The sequence below is a fragment of the Fusarium musae genome, chromosome 2 (genome assembly GCF_019915245.1).
Source record: "Fusarium musae strain F31 chromosome 2, whole genome shotgun sequence".
NCBI classification, from domain to species: domain Eukaryota; kingdom Fungi; phylum Ascomycota; class Sordariomycetes; order Hypocreales; family Nectriaceae; genus Fusarium; species Fusarium musae.
In genome coordinates, this window is record NC_058388.1 from 1,617,507 (window position 1) to 1,630,410 (window position 12,904).

Below are 12,904 nucleotides of genomic sequence, written 5' to 3' on the forward strand. Positions count from 1 at the left end.
AACGAACAAGGGCTTACAGTCAGCCGCAAGAAGCGAGGCAATCCACAGCAATTGAGCCTTTAGCAGCTAACTGGGGAAAAGCGAGGTCGGCGGTGTCGAAATGTGAGGAGAGAGAAACGGAAGAAGACAGTGGAAAATATAGCGGCTATGTACTAAGTGAGTGTGACTGAGGTAGGATTGGAATCAATAATAAGTCGGCGGTGGTTCGGCAAGAACGGTCGGTCATTGACCCACTGAATGCTTCCGTTTCGGTTCCGTCCTTTTTCTTCGTTCTCTCCACCTCTGACAAGCGCTCAACGAGTTCAACTCCGCACAAATTTCCCTATTCGGGCAAGTGAGCTGTGCATTCTTCTACCGATGCATGGCATTTCCTGTAGACTTACCTTAGTAGTCTAGGTGTATGTATACTCGTACAGGTTGCCTTAGTTTGACACGTGAATTGTTTGAGCCACTCTAGGCAGTCAGCTTGGCAATATGAATAAGGTACCGAGATGAGAGGTACTTTATTACCTGTATCAACGTCCCTACAACAGATACTCACCGAAAGTACTTACCTACCAGGTGTTCTTCACCAGTTGTGAAGAATATGAACAGCGGCCTACAGCGGCCCGCAGCCTCAAAAGGCGAAAGCCCGCACATGCCGGTATTGGTACGTACAGGGGAGACAGCGCCCGAGTCAAACTCAGGGACAGCCGTAACGAAATACCTCGTTCGTGATTGGCTGGTTCTTTTTGCACTCTAGATCCCAGCAAGGGCTAGATCTGTCCATCGCTGAAGTGTCATTGAAAGGCGGACACGATGAGGTTCATCAACCGAAAGACTTCCATCATTCCGAAGAAAGAAAATTAGTAACCAACGTAATAAGGGTTCCGAATGCCCTAACTTGTTATTAGTTCGGCATGCAGCAACTTTGTCAGACATGATAATGATACTACATACTAAAGAATTGCATGTCAGGCCAGATCCCCGATTCTGAAATTAACCACCCTCGGCCTCGTACTAAATGTCTCGTACGATGCATACCCACTGCTCAACCATTGAGTTGTCCCGTCTTCTTCCTCCCAAGTATGGATGGCTAGGTATGGATGTAGGTAGAGTGGTGAAAAGCTACCTACGCTAAGGCATTTTCGCCCATCCCCGAAACCGGTGGTTTTGCACGTACTCATTAAACGCACTAGTTATAAGGCAAGATTTTCCTTGTTGAACAAATTGAGGCATAATTGCCGAAGTCTATCGTCTATAGTTCTTTGTAACTTCAACAACAAGAGAGAATCCTTTCTTATGGCTGAAGATATCCTGGGAACATAATTACTGCTTCACCGAACTGTCCAGATGTTGATCATGTCGGTCGGAACTCTTGAAGCAACAGAAAACATCGAATGCGTCCAAACATGGCAGAGGAAAGAAATGCTTGCAGAATACATCTCTCGACCTACAATGCAAATCATCTAGCTAGTTTCCAACTCTCAGACCACGGATTACTTGCTGCGTGAAGTTTATTATCGATAGATTCCTGCCGGGGGACTAAATATGGGCTTGACAATTGAACCCACTTGCCGCTCTAAACAGATCTGCATATTCATGCGTCCTCAAAAAGGGTATCATCTGGCTCAATGCTATGCCATGCCGTAAACGCCATCGAAACCTATCTTCCCGTAGACACCATACTATCACCATTCCCATCTGCATAATCCCGTGAACTCCAATCCTCAATCGAAACGAACGATATTATAAGATCTCTCAAGTTAGAGACCAGGCGTAACATCCCTGAAACCGAACTGTCCTTCTCGAGTGCCCATTGCAGGTGATGTTCGGGTTTTCTCTTCAAAAAGGGCCTCATTTGCCCATGGTGGTAGACGGAATGCTCGGTTTCTCCTATTGTCCGCCGCTTCCCGCATTACTTTCATATCATCTGTAGCCCGGGATCGCTTCTCACCCTGGTGTGAGCTTCGACGCCTGATGTTCTGCAAATTCTTTGAAATAACAAATTAGTGAAGGTGCACAAAAAGGGAAAGATGAGGAGAAAAAGGAGGTTGGAGAGTGGCAGAAAAGAGGGCTGTCCAGAGCTGGGGTTTGATGAGCATCATACATTTGGGTCGGGAGAACTGGTCTTTTCAAGTGCCCGAGTAGCGATCTCCGTTTCGGTGAGTGCATTGATGGCTTCGAGTCGCTTTTCGAGATCTTTCTCTTCCGCTTGAGCCAAGTATTCTGGCGCTATAAGGCCTGTGGCAATTGCAATCACCCATTTTTCGTGCGACAGAAGCTGAATGAGTACCCTCCAATGCTTTGTGTCTGGGAGCAACCCATACTGGCCCTTCCTACGGACCTCGTTCACACGTATGGTTGTGGACTTGGCTATCTCACCAGGTTTACCTTTTTTTTGTAGCACATTGCGTTGTTGCATTTTTTCAAGGCTTTCCCGCAGACAGCCCTCGAACTCGACCATAGCAGGGTTCTCGGTTACGTTGAAGACTCCACCTTGCTTAAAGATGGGACTCGCGCGCGACTGTGCAGGAATGGCCGGGGTCGATTGCGGCTCAATCAATGGCACAGAATGATTAATTTCTCCGAAAAAGGTGTTCGCACCAGCCATTGGCATTGGTGCTGGGCCATGGCTAGAAGCTGCAGGTTGCTGGGCCATAGGCTGGCTTGTCTTATTGTATGTGTAAGCAGGGAACCCAAAAGCATGCCAAGAGGGGGAGGGGGACTTACAGGTGAGCTCGTTTCGTGAGATATTTTCTCGGTGCCTGAGACATCCTGTTCAAGAGACGGAGCGGTTGCTGGAGGCGAAAATCGTACCTGGTGAAGCATACCCGAAGTATCACCAGTTGATCGAGAAGCAAGCTGTTGAGGTACCGAACTCGCACGAAGAAGTTCAGCTTGTTCTCCATACAACCTAGCCTGCTCCTTCAAATCCACTCGGTCTTTCGCCCTCAAATACTCCTCTGGGTTGGTTTCTCGAAGACGATTCAGCTCGATCATTTGAGCTACTTGCTTCTTCTCATCTTCAGTAAGCGCAGCGCCAAGATCTTCCTCTTCGAAAGTGTCCGTTGTCACAATGGATCGGATGCTCTCGCCGTTCTGGCGATGATTTATCAGTTTGTCCAGAATTCTGTCTTTGCCCAGATAAGGGGTGAGATCGCTTGGCGGACAATCTCTGATCACCGACACTACGTCGCCTTTGCGCTTTGACCAGCTGATGGGATTCTTGTTGTCAACAACTCGCGATGCCAGCTGCATCTTGAAAACTTGTCTGTTGTGAAGATTATCTTCGAAAGTCCCTGCGACCATGAAACGGTAAACGAATACAGGTTTTTGCTGACCGATACGATAAGCTCGGCCCACCGCTTGTTGCTCATCCGATGGGTTATATCTGACATCAAAAATGACAACCCTGTTAGCTCCCTGAATGTTGAGTCCTACACCACCAGCAGTTGTAGATATCAGAAACACCTCTTTGCTACCCTCATTGAAGTCTTTTGTCTGCCGCTGTCGACTCGGAACTGGTGTGCTGCCATCTAGGCGAGAAACTGTCCTTCTCTGCATTCTGCACATGTTTTCGATATAATTCAATGTTTGCAAGGACTGACTGAAAATGAGCACCTTGTCTTTGACTTGACGCGCCTCGTCGAGTATGATTGTCAGTAGTTCTGTCTTTAATGAAAGCGTTGGCGTGTCTAAGTCCCTAAAAGAATGCAACGTTTTCAAGAACTCTGGAATCATAGACTTGGGGAAGGACTTGTCTTCATTGTCATTGTTCGAGCGGATGCCCTTTTGAATTGCTTTCACCTTTGCTTCAAAGCATCGTGGGTGGCTGCAAATCAATCCAAGATGGTTGATGGCAGCAAAAGTCTCAGCTTGCGAGTCCGTGCCTTCTCTTCCTACACCCCTGATGTACAATTGGTACAACTGCTTCTGAGGTATCGTCGGAGGCACGAATATGATGAACTCCTGCTTTGGTGGCAAGTCGTTTTTTAGGGCGGCGATCGTGTGGCGATTGATCTTCGGTGCCACAAGTTGCTCAAGCGCCTTCAGCCTCATTTGTGCCCTCCTTTTTTCAGCTGGTGTGCTGTCGTTATAGAGGCCTCGCTCGACTGGGGTGGCATATATGTGGCTAAACTCGGAGAACGGGCCAAGGAAGTTGGGGGCAACCCAGTCTATCATGGCAAAATACTCCAGTACACTGTTGGACAGTGGTGACCCTGTAAGTGCAATGCGACTCTTTGTCCTGAAGCGCGAGCAAGCCAGGTTAGTTTGCGACTCCCGATTCTTCATCTTATGCGCCTCGTCGGCAATGACCACGTCCGGACGATTTGTCAGAAGATCGGCTAGCTCATCTGACATGTTCATGATTATCTTGAACATTTCGTAGCCAAGTGTAAGGACGCCTCTGCCGGAAGCCCACGACGACACCACCGCAGCCCTTTCCTCGACCGGTGTATTAGATGAGACCTTGCGTAGCTCACCCAGTAGATCCGCTGGTGCCCATTTGAGAAGCTCATCCATCCAGTTGTCCACCAAGGCAGCTGGACAAAGAACCAGAATCCGCGGTTCCCTCAGATCTGCGGGTATTTGAGCCACTACAGATGGATCTTTGGACTGTGCGGCCTCTGCCAAAGCCACGAGGACAGTGATGACTTGCATCGTTTTGCCGAGTCCCATTGTGTGGGCTAGCAAACAACCTTGTCGAACACTGGGGTCTCGCACAATCTGGTTCCAAATGAAACGGACGCCGTCGATCTGGTGATCCTTGATGCGACGACCAATATCCTCGTGGATGTAGATAAGACCTTGGTCTTCTTCTTTGCTTTCGTTTATGATGAGGCGAGTCCCATCCCGTGACACTGAGCCATCCAGAGCGAGGGTCTCCCTCAATTTCTTTCTGCGAGCCTCTTGTTCCCTAAGCCTTTGATTCTCGCGTTCTCGAAGATCCACGGCTGCTTTATCACGGATGATTTCTTTTTCTTTTGGTCTTCGACGCCCCGCACGCCCTTCCTCGAACACATTGTCAAGGCCATCCATCTCATCCTGTTCCTCTGGGAAAAGGTCATCGAGAATATCCATGTCTTGTCTATAGATTTGACTATCCTGAGGGAAGTGAGGCTTAAGAGCCGCTATGAACAGACAGAGAGGTTCGAAGAATTTGACTCGTGCCTGGTTCAATGTTTTCCTCAACTTTCCCATTTTATAGGAAAGCATTTGTTCTTCTGTTGTGTGTTGACAAACGAAGAAGCAGCGACAAAGACGTACAACGTCAAAAAGAACCACCTTTACGTTGTCCTGTGGTAGCTGTTCAGGATCTTCAAGGGGTTCAAATAAATATGGCTGGATATGCCCCCCCCATACATTATTGGGGTGATCTGATAATATCAGATCAACTGCTGACTTCCGCCGGGCATGTTCCATGTGCCACATCTCACCGATCAACAATCGCCAGCGATCGTTGCGCTTGACGTAATTTTTAAGCGGTTGAGATGCAAGCTTCTGAAGATCGCCAAAACTCTCAATGGGTGGGAGCTGAAAGTCGCCAACTGGACGTGGAGAACGTCGCTTTTCTGGGCTGGTCTCTTGCCTTTGGTTTTCGTCGGGAACCTTTTTAGAGACATGGTTAATGGGAGCCTGGCAATCGACAACATCGGGTTCAAGTGGGTTGTTTTGGACGTTAGCAAAGTCGCCCTTTGCCAAGCTCTCTCCATTGGTGGTGGTTGCATCAGAAGGGCCTGCATCGAGAGTTTCTTTTACAAAAAGATTCTTTCCGAGAGGGATGGCGTTTCCTCGATCTCCATTCAAGGGACTATTCGCTTGCTTGGCAGGACTAGTCAAATCGATGGGATTAGTCATGTCATAACCCAAGCCTTGGGGTTCATCTATGTCATCCTGAGTTAAATCCATGAAGTCAGTTTCCAAGTCTTCCCATTCCTGCTTCATAGGGAGAGGCGTTGAATCCCGATCAGTCGTCAACCCATTTTCAATTGCAGCCACGTGGTTGTCAGGAACGACGAAATCTTCCTCTTCGGAGCTAGTCAGAATCTCGTCTTCCATAAGGGCCAGAGTGTCCAGCTGCCGCGCGGTGCGTGGTTTCGGACGAGCCACTGTTTGTGGTTTTGGGGGTGGCCTTGACGATTCAAGCAACTTAATCAACCACTCCTGATACTTCTTGTCTTCCAAACTTTGCTCAAGGCTCTTGGCTGCATCTCGGTAATGTGCCTCGGAGGCTGAGTCAATCTTCTGGATTTCTAGACAGAGTTTCTGGAGTCGGTCGAAAAGATGCTTAGCCATTTTGTAAGCATTCTGAATTTGTACGCCCTTAATGCCAAGGCGGCGAGATTTCTGCCATAGATTATAAGCTTTCCGTTCATACTTTGGGAGCTTCTTCTCAGTCCACTTTTCCTCAATAGCTGTTATGGCCTCGTTCAATATCTCTGCGATTCGCTCAGCTGTGACAAAAGGATAAGGTTGGGTATTGTTGTCAAGAGCATCAAGTCTCTCGTTCTCGGCCTCTTCTTCCTTTATCTCCCTCAAGGTCTCAGCGTCCAGTTCTTTGTCAAGGTCGGTGAGTTCGAGGATCTCGTCAGACTCGTTGGAAAGATGACTTGGCGACCTAGAGGAATGGATAGGTATGCGATAGCGGCCTGTGAGAAGCCGCTTGAGCATGTTGTTTGCCGCGAGTCTTCTTCCAGGTGGGATTGCATTGATGCTGAATGAAGTAAAGGAATCGTCGCTCTCATTGAGGAGAGAACTCAACATGCCATCTGGGGTCAGCATATCCTCTCTTGAAATCTTGCCCTTGCCTAGGTAGGCATACGAGGGTGCATTATCCCACGGAAAGTCTGCAGAGTCATCGTCTGCAAACTCCACCCCGGCCTTAGTGATCGCGTAGTCTAGCACATCAGCTTCCGTAGGGAGGAAAGCGGAATCAGCGTTCCTTGGTATGTCTGTCAACAGCATGGGCGCCACCCGCCTGCGTTTACTAGACCTCTCATGAAACTCGGGAAGTTGGTCTGGAGGCTCATGAATGGGCGGCTGGCGAGAATGCGTCGAGAGTTGAAGCTGGCCATTTGCTTCGTGTGTGTGCGTGTGGTTTTGATTATCTGACTCCTCCTGCAATGGGTCCCCTGCAGCATGAGGAATCGTTCCATTGGTGTCAGAAACGGAAACGGGCGTCTCCTTTCCTTTACAATGATCACGGTTCAGAAGATTCAAGGGTTGCTGCTGTTCCGTGGCATGTGTTGAAGTTTCGGTTTCCTCGCCAGGGAATCCAGATTGTTTTCGCCTGAAGTCGGCTTGCCATTCCCAATACCCTTTGCTTTTAGAACGGAGAGTAACGATAGCTTCTGCGAGGGCAGCTTTGTGGCGGGCGATCCTAATGCCGAGACAGTCCATCAACTCTTGACGCGAACACACATGTTCAAAGGTCAATAGAGTCTTGCCATCAAACTCCTCCTCCAGGATACGTGTGGCAAGGAATGCAGGATCTCGACTCCATGGAACCCCAGGAGCGCAGAGTCGATTAACAACCACGTCGATATCCCAGGAATAGGGATCATCCACAATCTCATCCATTTGGCGACACACGTGCTGAGAAGCGCACAGATAATTCTTCTATCGAACTTGTTAGTAAACATCAATTAAGAGAATTAACTATGAAGGGGAAGATACATACGTGAAAACCCTTATTATACTTCAAAGCATGCGCTTTTGTGACAGGCCTGCTGAGTAAAGGCCCAGCGACTAGAATATGTGTGGGAGGAAATGTGCATAGCCGCCGCCACTTGGCCGTGTTTGACAAGGACCACTCAAGGCTGAATCCCCGTTGGGTTATGGCGCTAAATAAGATCCCAAATGCTCAAAAAAGATGAAGACTTGGGTATCAAAGGCTTGGAAGGAAAGTATGAGGTGAAGTGATAGTGCAAGCAGAGCGCAAGAGAGGTGAAACCGTGCGAAGGGGAAAAGAAAATCTCCAGACTGGCTTCTCTATGAGTTCTATGAGATCATTAGAGTGAAGAAAAATAGAAGAAAAAAAAGCAATCGAGTTTCGCAGAAATTATAGGTGCAAAGTTGAGCGATGTTGGAGAGAGTGCCTTCTTTTCCATTCAGAGCGAGCGCGTTTGATGCACAGTACCCAAAGGCAAGGCCGGTACTGTGCGTGTGAAAGTGGCTACCACCTCCACTCAGGCACCCAGGACCGGGAATGGCAGCTTGTGTCTGTCTGTCACGTGACTCGCGAGTTCCAACAAGCAAGGAAGGTGCACTTGGTATTGGCCTTGGAGGCAATTGACTACTATACCTAGGTAGGTACGGTATAGTAGGTAAAAAGCTTAAGAAGGAAGAAGAGAATGGCAATATTTGAAAAAGGAGAATGAAGCGCGTGGGAAAGAGAAGACAATGGCAAAAGGTAGCAGCCTTTTCCATCTATTCTACTCTGCAATACTACAGGTACTTATTTTGTGTCTAGTATTTACTCAGGTACTGGGTAAGCTACCTCACTAAGAAGGTAGGTAACCTCGGAGAGAAAAGAAAACACGAGAGCTTGGTCCTAAGTGACGAAGAGGCTTGGGTAATTTACAGAAGTGTGGATGCCTTTTGCTGAATTCATTTTGATATCCGATATGAAGGTACGGCGTTTTCTTGCTCCCTGAGGGTAAGGTACAAGTGGGTTCCGATCACATCACTCCGTATCCCAGGTACATCACATCCATTTACTCTATTGTGACGGATCCATTGTCTTCGGTTTCATCTTGTTCATGCATACTCGAGATCGACCAGTATACGCTGCTGTGTTTGGCGGGGCCCCAAGATATCAATACAAGGTAGAATGGCAATCCCGCTGGAAGTGAAGAGCAAAACAGGATGCCTACCTACCCGGGTGAGGGGGGGTCTGGGTCAGCCGCGCCTGCTGGCATAATAGTATTGCACTTAGGAAGAAGGCATTATTACCTAAGATAATAGATTTTAAATCTACCAGTCTACTATAAGTCTTTTATTTCTGTTATTACTCTGTTTATCTTAAAATCTCTTTTCTTCTAAAAGTCTAGATTTCTAGCATAATGGCTTTACTAAATTATAGTAGCAAGTCTTAAGAAGGCCAAATTCCCTGTCAACAGTCTACTGTAGCTATGACCTAGACCCCCCCTCACCCGGGTAGGTACCTATTACCTTACTCGATAATACATGTATGAAATTCACAATCTGCTACCCCGCTATCGTAAATGCCCCTCATAAAACACCCAAATAAAGTACTACGCCAAGATAGGTACGCAGAGTCCTTTGAGTCCAATTGCTGTCAAAAGGGTGAACCAATTCGCCGTGGGTCTCGCAAATGGTCTATCGCCTAAAATTAGGCATTTGAACATGAGGACGAGCCTTTTATCTTCAGGTATTTCGCGCCCCGCATCCACTATAATTATTAAGCCACCCGTTCAGCTAAGCTCACAAGCCAGCGTCTTGACTAATACACCAAGGACTTTTCATACTTCTCTTCCATACCTACCTTGACTAAGGTATTCTGTCATCAACAGTATCTCTCGATTCCTGTCACTCGGTGGACATCTCATTGCAAAGCCTAGGTCAGTTCCAGCATAATGGCTTCTCTGACAGACGGGAGATACCCACCCACTCTCAAGACCGAAGAAAAGGACGCCCTCATCGAGACCGTCAAGGACTGGTCAATAGGTAATGGCCTCGCAGTCAGGCCTCCTCCCACAGTCATACCCGCCGAGGCAGACCCCAAAAGCATCGTTGCTATCAACGTTCCTGTGACCCTCTTCCCAAGTCCATTTCCCAAGCAATGCTTCGCGCAGGGTAAGGCAGTTCAAAAGACCTACAACGAGCTGTATGCCTCAGTGAGCAGGGATGAAGAGTTCTTGGCTCAGGTTGTGAAGGAGTCAGTACACCTCCGCTTTGCAAGCTATCATTTCTAAATTAGTTTAGGGTCTCAGATGGTGATGAGTTTATTCGAAACTTATGGGACGTTCATACCAAGGTTAAGGCTGAGGGATATACACAGGCAAGTGTTTCTTGGTCCCATTGAAGACATCTCATTGACAAGACAATAGGCCCTGTCTCTAGGCTTGTTCCGCTCAGACTACATGGTGCATCAGGATACCGAAGCCTCAAAGTCTTCTTTGCAAGTCAAGCAGGTTGAGTTCAATACCATTGCGTCTTCTTTTGGCGGCCTCTCGACGCACACCTCTGCTCTCCATAAGTAATTCGACTCCTTTCTTAAGCTATCCATTTAATAAATCGAGCCTAATGAGAACAGGTATCTTGCTACAGCCGAGTACCCGATTTTGGACAACTCTATTACCCAAGGATCACTAGACCTGCCCGAGAACGCCAGCACTCGTGGCTTAGCAGCAGGTATCGTGAAAGCGTACAACATTTATCCCGACTCCGAACTCGGCCACCAGAAGTGCGTCATCTTTCTCGTACAAGATGGTGAGAGGAATATCTTCGACCAGCGCCATCTTGAATACCAAATCTCTAGCTCTTCCCCATCTATCCCTGTGTTCCGACTACCTTATTCCCAAATCCTACAGCACAGCAAGATTGCAGACACCTCTAAACGCCAGCTTCTATACCTCCTTCCAAGAAACCCTTCCAAGATTTACGAAGTTGCTGTGATCTACATGCGATCTGGATATGGGCCTTCTGACTACCCTGATCAACAAGCTTGGGAGGCTCGTTATCACCTGGAGAGGTCGAATGCTATCAAATGCCCCAGTGTCCTGACTCAATTAGCTGGAACGAAGAAGGTTCAACAAATTCTTGCAACACCACGCCCTTCCACAGAGTCCTCGGCTCTTAGTAGGTTCATTCGCGATGACACGGATGAGGCAGCTGAGCTATGGCGCACATTCACCAACATCTACCCGATGGACGGCAGTGATGCCGGCCTTGAGGCCCGGAAGAAGGCCCTCGACCCCAAGATTTGTCAAAATTATGTGTTGAAGCCCCAGCGCGAAGGTGGTGGCAACAACATCTATCGGGGGGCTATTCCAGACTTCCTCAAATCAGTTCCCGAATCCCACTGGGGGTCTTATATTCTCATGGAGCTCATCACTCCCCCACCTGTCAATAACATCATTCTTCGCAATGGCAATCTAGAGCACGGCGGTGTCATCTGCGAGCTGGGCATTTATGGCACTTGCATCTGGGACCAGAGCACAGGCAAAGTTCACCACAATGAGGAAGCCGGGTATCTTTTGCGTACAAAGGGCGATAAGAGCGAGGAAGGTGGGGTTGCAGCTGGTTTCGGATGTATGGACAGTTGTGCGTTGGTGTAGATGCTCTTAGATTCCAGGCATAGCTCTTTCAGCATCCATAAGGTATCAACACCATACAATTTCTTGTTGACAACCGGCCCACCTTCCTAGAGGAATCCTTCCTTGCTGTAATAGAAACTTGCCCAAACGGAGGAGAATCCGCCGTGCGTCTAAAGAGCTGAGATCACACATAGGTATTTATGACCACAAGGCAGTCTAGGTACGGACCAGTGCTTTGACAACCCTTCCTAATCCATGGGCTCTATTCTGTAGCCTGTATAAGGGAACACACGATGAAGGAATAAGTGCGTGATCAACAAAGTTTATTGCATCGTGATATCATACAGATCCTCCTAAGGTTGCGCACAACGCTCATCGTACATTACATCCATACATTAACATCCAACAAAAGAAACGTGTCATAGTGAGAGAGGAGAACAGACAGGCAGAAAACTACGGCCAGACGATTTATTTGCGAACATGTTACAAGGAATTCGGTTGATATTTGCTGCTTACTCGCCCTGCTCAGGAGCCTGAGGACGTCGGAGAACCTCGAGTGTGCCTCAAGAATGGTTAGCTGTGGTAAATACCTAGGAAGGAGTAAACATACGCTGGACGACATTGAAGCTGGTGCGGTTCTGACCATTGGAGTCGGTGTAGGTGCTCAAGGAGGCATCACCCTCGACGTAGACGCTGGCACTATGTAACAGTCAGCACAAAACACCACGTGTCGCAATTGAATTTATAAGTTATCGCACCCTTTAGGAAGGTTCATGAGGTAATCGCGCTGAGGGCCCTCGGCGAAGCTAGTGACTCGGAACCAACTGGTCTTGCGGTTGTCTCGGGTGCCGCTGTTGCTGGCCACAGCGTAGCGGAGGACTTCGCGACCGGTGCTGGTGGAGTGGACCTCGGGGGTGTCGGCGAGATTACCAATGATGGTGATCTTGGCCAGAGGTCGAGGGGTGGTGGTGCTAAAGGCCCGGGCAGCAGAGGCAGGGGCGACAGCGGCGCGTCGGAAGACGGAGGAGAAAGACATGTTTGCTTGTTTGTGTGATGCGTTGTTGGTGAAGAGCTGAAGCTGGAAATTGGGGCGGCGAGGGTATGGGTGGTGTTGATAAGGTGGACACTGGACGACTGAGCTTTGGTGTGCTTGTCGCGTCAAGACGGTTTGTTTCGAAACCCTGATACGCGATAGGGTGGGCAAGCTGAGATTGGAATTAGGGATGCTCCCTCAATGCGCTATTTGATTGGCTCAGATTGCTGGTGTTGTGCGACCCGGTAGATGGGTGCCGCTTAGTATCGAGTGCTGGATAACTGCATATCTGCGACCGGAACTAGGTACCTAGGTAGGTAGGTACGGTACACTGGGATTTGAATACGACCTCGCATTTATGCGCATTAACGGTAAACCTATGTACTAGCTTACCATTACCTACCTAGGTAGTATGTAGACATCTAATGGATGTCTTGAAAGCATAATCAAACCCGTCCAACTTCCGCGTGGCCAAGCAGTGGTCCATTCCAAAAGCAGACTTCGCTTCTCGGTAAATCGGAAGAAACGAATCTCTTCCTCCAGCATAGACTGTCTAAATTATTCACTAGCGGACTGTAATGGCGGTCCTTGTTCATCCTCCCATCTA

At 48.4% G+C, this 12,904-nt stretch overlaps 3 protein-coding genes across 3 annotated transcripts; 1 reads left to right on the forward strand and 2 right to left on the reverse strand.

Annotated features, from left to right (window-relative positions):
• Positions 1-1,745: 1,745 nt before the first annotated feature.
• J7337_002450 (uncharacterized protein) lies at positions 1,746-7,563 on the reverse strand (the record flags this gene model as incomplete). The annotated part of the gene is made up of 3 exons (XM_044820179.1): positions 1,746-1,973; positions 2,090-2,644; positions 2,713-7,563. 3 exons carry the CDS (start codon positions 7,561-7,563, stop codon positions 1,746-1,748), a joined length of 5,634 nt encoding a protein of 1,877 aa, XP_044684479.1.
• A 2,018-nt stretch (positions 7,564-9,581) lies between these two features.
• On the forward strand, positions 9,582-11,285 carry J7337_002451 (uncharacterized protein; the record flags this gene model as incomplete). The annotated part of the gene is made up of 4 exons (XM_044820180.1): positions 9,582-9,883; positions 9,931-10,012; positions 10,056-10,204; positions 10,262-11,285. The coding sequence occupies 4 exons, from the start codon at positions 9,582-9,584 to the stop codon at positions 11,283-11,285; spliced, it is 1,557 nt and encodes a 518-aa protein (XP_044684480.1).
• Positions 11,286-11,776: 491 nt separating this feature from the next.
• Positions 11,777-12,300, reverse strand: J7337_002452 (uncharacterized protein; the record flags this gene model as incomplete). Its single annotated transcript, XM_044820181.1, has 3 exons — positions 11,777-11,826; positions 11,875-11,963; positions 12,023-12,300. 3 exons carry the CDS (start codon positions 12,298-12,300, stop codon positions 11,777-11,779), a joined length of 417 nt encoding a protein of 138 aa, XP_044684481.1.
• Between the last annotated feature and the right edge of the window lie 604 nt (positions 12,301-12,904).